This window comes from Oncorhynchus clarkii, chromosome 23 (genome assembly GCF_045791955.1).
Source record: "Oncorhynchus clarkii lewisi isolate Uvic-CL-2024 chromosome 23, UVic_Ocla_1.0, whole genome shotgun sequence".
In the NCBI taxonomy this organism is placed as follows: domain Eukaryota; kingdom Metazoa; phylum Chordata; class Actinopteri; order Salmoniformes; family Salmonidae; genus Oncorhynchus; species Oncorhynchus clarkii.
Window position 1 is genome coordinate 29,017,424 of NC_092169.1, and position 7,545 is coordinate 29,024,968.

Genomic DNA, 7,545 nt, shown 5'->3' on the forward strand with positions numbered 1-7,545 from the left:
TCATAATAGGTATTTTATTTTCGTGATTGAAATGTCAACTTGCAGCTAACATTTGTTCAGAGTTTCTAAACCCAGAGGCATAACATCAAATGACGTCGCACAAGTGTTATCGGAGATTTCTTTGGGAGAAGCAGTTTCTGCCTATCTTTATACTGTACTGTCTTTGATTTGTTTTCTGTTTGTTTTTTTTGTTGTTTTTTTTGCACTTTGACGTTTTTGGGGTCCGTTTGGTTTGTGGAATTTATGCACTACAGACTTTCCAGAAGTATTATCGGTAGACTTGTGCTGCTATAATACATGTATTATTTGAATGTATCATCAAGTAATTTCTATAGAAACAGTTTGTATATTTTCTAACTAAAGCACTGCATTTTGTGAATTAATACAATAAACAAATTTAACAAATCGCTGCAGGCATATTTCTGGACTACAATCCAAACAAGGGTCCTCCTGCACGTTGTATCACAGAGAGAAGCCGATGTTGACCGTCCTCTGCTGCAATACTGTGCAAAGTTTTACCAGGGAAAAGATTGATAAACTGCAAAATGGGACATTGAAAAGTGTTTATTGACACACCAGACAAGGCAACATAATCGCGGACAATATCTAGCAACTAAGAATGTCAATAAACCGCTGTATGCTTCTGTTCTCACGAGTACAACACAGAATATGCGCCATATCTGTACGAAACACAAATGCTTTGGTGGACAGTCGCTGTGTACACTCTGGATCTATAACGTTCTTGAAAGGGTCCTTGTCTGGTTCTGTGTCCACCAGACAAGGTGTTTCTTCAAACAGTTCGTCACGACCACCAGACACCTCACTATTTGTGCCTCTCAGCATCAAGAGTGATGTCGGCAGTGATGGGGCTGTGGGAGCTGAGCTCACGCAACCTTTGGACAAAAGTACTGTGCATCCATATTGTAGTGCTAACTGTTAATGTTGATTGCCATCTACACAGATTAGCTGTCAATAGAAAACTGTCAGTATATCTGTAGCTGACCGCTACTAAACTGTTGATGATATCCTCCATTTAGCTGTCATCAACAGGCTAACGTTGGCCCTGAGACATGGCTGTATTCTAACTATATACTATGGATTCTACAGCCATGACTCAGTCGTAGCTAGATAAAAGCTAGCTATGAATCTGAGACTTTTCAAGATCTTATGAACTGTTGGACAAATTCCCTGTCAATAGATATTTTGTAAATGTGTTCGCTGTGACTTGCTTTCTATAATGTTTAGCCTATAGCTTTAAGAATAGGTCTACTGTATGGCAATTTTAACAGACCCATGTGGTTTCTCCTAACAGATGAACTTCTCAAAATGTTGAACAAGTTCTACAAAAGGAAAGAGATGCAAAAAATTGCAGCTGATCAAGGTCTCGATGGTGAGAACAACTTAATCGTTTCAACTGGCTGGCATAACGGTCTGGTACGCTCATCAAATATATTTTTTGTGATGATACTTCTCCAACTTATGGTCATACTAATACATTGATCTCTCCATGTCAGCTCGCCTCTTTCACCAAGCCTTCATCAGTTTTCGGAAGTATGTGCTAGAAATCTCTATGCTCAGTGCAGACCTTCATATCATCTTCAATGACATATGCTGTGGAGCAGGTGAGTTCAACACTGTGCTTATCATTTAAGGAATCAAGTGATTTAAAGCAACTGCAAATTGAAACTTAATTCCAACCCCTCACACCCTGTCAGCTGATGAGTGTTTTTGCTTGTGCTCGTCAGGCCACATAGATGACCTTTATCCTTACTTCATGAGACATGCCAAGCAGATTTTCCCCATGCTGGACTGTATGGAGGATCTACGCAAAATCAGTGATCTGCGTGTACCAGCTAATTGGTAAGTATCACACGTCATCTTCAGGTGACCTCAACTATATACACATTTTTCATTTTGAAAATGCTCTTCCATTCATTGTATCCATTTGTGTGTATTGTGTATATATATATATATGTATATATATATATGAATGGAAGAGCATTTTCAACATGAAAAATGTGTATATAGTTGTGTATGTATATAGTTGAGGTCACCTAGTGCCGTGTTCACGCAATACTCCACACAACTGTCTTTCAGCCATCCACTTGAATGTTTCCCAGGTACCCTGAGGCTAGAGCCATCCAGAGGAAGGTGATATTCCATGCTGGCCCCACCAACAGTGGAAAGACCCATCATGCAATTCAGAGATACCTGGCTGCCAAGTCTGGAGTCTACTGTGGACCGCTGAAGCTGTTAGCCCACGAGATCTTTGAAAAGAGCAACAATGCTGTTAGTATAACCCCTCATTCACTAGTATACCCTTCCATAGAGAGAATGCGTCATTTAGAAGCCTTTTTGCATACTGTGGCAAATGGGCAATTCCATGCTAATGGAATTATGCTGAGACTTTTTACTTTAAAATGCCAAACAGAAACCATTGATTTCAAGGTTTACCAAACCATACAACTCAATGAACAATGACTACTTTAAACAATTTACACAATACATAAAAAAATATGGAAATTGGTGAAATTGGGCCTTGTGAATAGAGTTCCATGGTTTGTTCAACTTTTAAATCAGTTTTTTTGTTTGGTATACATTTTAAAGTGAAAAATATGAGTCTCCGCGTAATTCCATTACATAGAATTGCCCTTTTACCTTGAAAAAATGGAAGTAAAATTTGTTTATCTAAGTGTTTCTTATCAATAATTTCCAAAATGTTTTAAGTTCATTCTCAGAGCACTATGTCAAAGGAAGACGTTCAATTTACTTTTTGTTTCTCCCAGGGTGTGCCATGTGATTTGGTGACAGGAGAGGAGAGAACATTTGTGGATGAGGAGGGGAGACAAGCTGAGCATGTGGCCTGTACTATCGAGATGTGCAGTGTCACAACACCATGTCAGTATCTTACCTTATCGCTCAACTTGTTAAACATATTTATTGTACATTAGGGTATTTTATCACTACCATTCAAGTTAGGGGTGTCAAACAAATTTTGCCCTGGGGGCTGCATTCTGTCTTCAACGAGGTCCAGAGGGCCGCACTGAAAATCGGTTATATTTCCTTGCTGTCAAAATTTGCCAAAAATGGTCCTCTATCTATTGTTTTGGGGATTTCCGATGCTCCCTGACTGTCCAGCTTTCATTCAGGTGATTATTAGCGAGCTGGACACAGTCAAGAAGCTGTATGAGTGTAGGTTCATTATCATTTCAAAACAATTTCAATTTGTTTTTAGTCATTTTAAAGTATACCGTTTGTTTGACACCCTTGATTTAAGTATTTGATTCATTTCTGATAGAGCTCGATTGCATTTGACGTTTCTTATCACCATCTGAGTGTTGACTAGCATGTGAAACGTGTCTTGTGTGTTTTGTCCAGATGAAGTTGCGGTCATTGATGAGATCCAGATGATCAGAGACATATCGAGGGGATGGGCCTGGACTAGGGCTCTGCTTGGTCAGTAACTTCACTGTGACAGTTAGGACAAACTACAGGCCATTGTAAGATCACAAAATCTGAATATTTGGTTGCACTTTGTTATGGTACATAAATAACAAGCTATTTATTAAGTCAATAATAATAAGGTAAAATTATGATTTCACAGTAATAACTAATGTATTGTTCTTTTTCCGCTTTCCCTCTTATGCCTTTACTTTGTGTCCCGGGAATAGGTTTGTGTGCTGAGGAGATCCATGTGTGCGGAGAGCCTGCAGCTATTAACTTTGTCACAGAGCTCATGTACACGACAGGGGAGGAGGTGGAGGTGAGTCTGGGCAATCTAGTGAACATTAGTGTGTTTGGCTTCTAATGAGACTGTTCCAGTCATCATGTCATTAACATGATTATACTAAATACCAACGGTCTCATCCTATGAGAATATAAACTCGGGATTCCAGACCGACTCCCAAAAAATACTTGCGACGTCAAGTGTCTTACAGTTGACCCAATCTACTGGCAGGTTCGTAACTACAAGAGGCTCACTCCTTTCTCAATCCTGGACCATGCTGTGGAGTCTCTGGATAACCTGCGACCAGGCGACTGCATCGTATGCTTCAGCAAAAACGATATTTACTCCATCAGTAGGCAGATCGAGATCAGAGGCCTGGAGTGTGCGGTCATCTACGGCAGCCTTCCACCTGGTACGGTTGTTTTTAGATGTCAGTGATTGAGGTGATGGAGAGTGAAAAATGTAAAATACGGACATTCAACTTGTTCAGGTGCTGGACGGAAAAACAAATAACTGATATACTCCCGCTGTGACATTACTCATCCTTAAATGTATAATAGTGTGTATCATTAAAGCACTGTTAATTATATGGTCAATAGGCACCAAACTATCTCAAGCAAAGAAGTTCAATGACCCAGAGGACCCGTGTAAGATCCTGGTTGCAACAGATGCCATAGGGATGGGACTAAACCTGTGAGTTGAACATTGAAACTGATTTTGTTAGCATATTGTTGAAGCTTTTTTTTATTTTAATTTATCGCTGACAATACATATTACGTTTGAAGTACATTGTTCTACAGATTGTCATAAAAATACTTAACAGAAAATATATACACATTTCTTGCATGATTAGTTGATTTTGGGTTTGCTGTAAAGTTGTAGTTGTTGCCTCTATAAGCGCGCTACCATGTCCCTCCCACACTAGGAGTATCAAGAGAATCATTTTTAACTCACTGGTGAAACCCAACATCAATGAGAAGGGTGAGAAGGAGCTGGACACCATCTCCACATCTCAGGCTCTCCAGATCGCCGGGCGGGCCGGACGCTTCAGCTCCATCTTCAAAGAGGGCGAGGTCACCACCATGCACCGCGACGACCTGCCAATTCTCAAGGAGATACTCCGCAGGAACGTCGACGCCATAGAGGTGAGGAACAGCACATGGGCCATTTCTGAATTTTGACCTTCTGTTCAGACTATTCAATATCCTTTATTTTATTTAATGACAATCAAGTATGACATGGTGTTAATTTCCTAATTCTAGACAGCTGGGCTGCACCCCACAGCAGAGCAGATTGAAATGTTTGCCTACCACTTACCTGATGCCACCTTGTCCAATCTGATAGTACGTTTCTTTACTTCATTGCAATTTACTCTGTAACGAGAATCAAGATTTACGGTTGGTCAATTTACAGATTAATATTGAATTATTTGTGTTCATTTAAAAGTAACCCTTTTTCTTTCTATCCCCAGGATATATTCGTGAGCCTCTCCCAAGTTGATGGTATGTACTTTGTGTGCAACATTGATGACTTCAAGTTCCTGGCTGACATGATCCAGCACATTCCCCTCAACCTGCGCTCTCGATATGTGTTCTGCACTGCGCCCATCAACAAGAAGCAGCCCTTTGTGTGCACCTCCTTCCTGAAGGTAGGAGCAGAGACATGTTTACAGCAGAATCCCTTTTCCATTAGCAACACTTGTTTAAACATCTGGGCCCGCATTCAGAAAGTATGAGTAGGAGTGCTGATATAGGATCGGCATTGCCTTTAAGATCATTATGAATAAGATTGTATGGACAAGGGGGAACCTGATCCTAGATCAGCACTACTACTCTGAGACACTTTGTGAATACAGACTTTTACCTCTGACTGAATTTAACTGGTTAACACCCTAATTTCATGTTATTCAGGAATAGGTCCACCATTTGGAATATAGAATTTGTCATAGGCAGCACATGTCCTTGCTTGAGTCACGCCATTGATTAATATTCTGGCATGGCGTTGCCAGTTTGCCTCTGATATGAACCGTCTTACTGGAACTATAACAGCATTGATAAGGTTTTATTGTTGGTTGTTGAGCTTTAAGGGACGTGACATGAGTGGTATTCAGGCAACAGTATTGATAAGATCTGTTGTGAATTGGATGAATGACATATTACTGTGACTATGGTCTAAGTGTAATCCTATTGATAAGGTTTATAGCACTATAGTGTTTGGGGCTGGATGATGAGACTGATTGGGAGAGTGTCACATCACACACAATCTCTCCTTGTCCAGTTTGCCAGACAGTTCAGCAGAGATGAGCCCCTGACCTTTGACTGGGTGTGTCGGCATGTCAGCTGGCCACTGGTCCCACCCAAGAACATCAAGGACCTGGTGCACCTGGAGGCTGTCCATGACGTGCTAGACCTCTACCTCTGGCTCAGGTGATTCCATCTCTACCTTACCAATACCAAACCATTCACCAAGCCAAATTACCTATTGCTCTTATACTAATAGTCATCACAGAATTGAGTAACACAATGTGTATAATGAGATCATTGATTGTCTTCATTGCAAATAATCTGAATTCGATAGTAATAATCCTCTCCACATGTCGCCAGCTACCGCTTCATGGACATGTTCCCGGACGCCAATCATGTCCGAGAGATCCAGAAGGATCTGGACAGCATCATCCAGGTGGGTGTGCGCAACATCACACGACTCATCCGAGCCACGGAGACCAACGCCCCCCCGGGGACAAACCCGCTGTCCAACCAGAGGAGGCTGGGGCCCAGCCCAGTATCCCCAAGGAGGGTCCGAGGGGCCCCCAAGGCCCAGGACAGTGGAGTAGAGGGTTGGCAGCTGGACAAGTCCCTAGGTTCCCGCCTGGTACAGGAGGGCTTACTGACCCCTGACCTCCTAAGGCAACTGCAGAAGGAGTGGTCCAAAGTGCACCGACAAGAGGAAGAAGGAGTCAAACTGGTTGCGGGGAATAATAAAACAAAAGGGAATAAGAAGAAGAAGAAGTGACCGTCCCAGTTTCTGCCTTAGGTCCTAACTAAAACATAGCAGGTTTTGTCTCATTTTGACTGGACTTGATACCAGGCGGTGTCATGCATTTTCAGTGGCTAAAGATGTGATTAATTGTATGTGTAGGTCCCAGCTCCTGCTCAAAAACAGATAGTCATTTTATGGGCCAAAAGGTGACGTAAAAATCCAAAGTAATATCTTATCTTATTACACAGTCATTTTGCGGTAATCTTTTTATCACTTGAAAAGTAGTGTGGTTGACTGCATCTTCACGTAGACGGATAGTCTGTCTCGCGCAGCAAGTAATGACAATGTTACACTATGTGCCCATCACATGCTTGGGCTAGCCTAGTGTAACTGCCGGAAACTCAAATGTTACCACCACTGATTTATATGCCCCTATGTATGATTTAAGGAATTGAAATAGCATAAATTATAAGGTCATTGATTAAAAAAATTGTAATAATATTTTGGTTTTGATGAGGCTTTTTGTATTAATTTGATGTGAGACATAAGGTGGCAAATGTCTCTGTAATAATTTGACACCTTACTCTGTAACGACAATGTTGTAGACCTGTCATACAGCTTCTTAACGTATCAACACATGTTAAATGGTTATAAGATATGTCATGACAATGATTTTCTTGCCTTTTGACACTGCTTATAACACCTTAATTGTGTCATGAACATTTCATAGCCCATGTGACAAAGGTCATGAGACACTTTCAGGCCATGTGCTGCTTTCAAAGCATTCTCTGCACTGGGATCAGTTTTAGCCACTTTCAAAACACAACAGCCACTGGGAG

General features: G+C 41.2%; 1 protein-coding gene across 2 annotated transcripts; it reads left to right on the forward strand.

Annotated features, from left to right (window-relative positions):
- Positions 1-209: 209 nt before the first annotated feature.
- LOC139381527 (SUV3-like helicase) lies at positions 210-7,207 on the forward strand. Of its 2 annotated transcripts, XM_071125145.1 has the most exons (15): positions 210-905; positions 1,313-1,390; positions 1,515-1,622; positions 1,746-1,860; positions 2,121-2,289; positions 2,787-2,898; positions 3,379-3,456; positions 3,672-3,763; positions 3,959-4,139; positions 4,327-4,420; positions 4,653-4,872; positions 4,990-5,070; positions 5,199-5,375; positions 6,005-6,153; positions 6,331-7,207. In XM_071125145.1, exons 1-15 carry the CDS (start codon positions 620-622, stop codon positions 6,737-6,739), a joined length of 2,349 nt encoding a protein of 782 aa, XP_070981246.1. In that variant the 5' UTR covers positions 210-619; the 3' UTR covers positions 6,740-7,207. The 2 variants fall into 2 exon arrangements, with proteins under 2 accessions (XP_070981246.1, XP_070981247.1); XM_071125146.1 differs by lacking the exon at positions 4,990-5,070 and having other exon boundaries at positions 460-905.
- The last annotated feature ends 338 nt before the right edge of the window (positions 7,208-7,545 follow it).

What these genes read in the sequence shown, in the direction of transcription:
- LOC139381527 (XM_071125145.1), top strand. Translation starts at nt 620, where the DNA reads ATGTCAATAAACCGCTGTATGCTTCTGTTCTCACGAGTACAACACAGA. An exon ending in CTGCGTGTACCAGCTAATTG is followed by an intron (nt 1,861 to 2,120) that starts GTAAGTATCACA and finishes AATGTTTCCCAG; the next exon opens with GTACCCTGAGGCTAGAGCCA. An exon ending in GTGCAGTGTCACAACACCAT is followed by an intron (nt 2,899 to 3,378) that starts GTCAGTATCTTA and finishes TGTTTTGTCCAG; the next exon opens with ATGAAGTTGCGGTCATTGAT.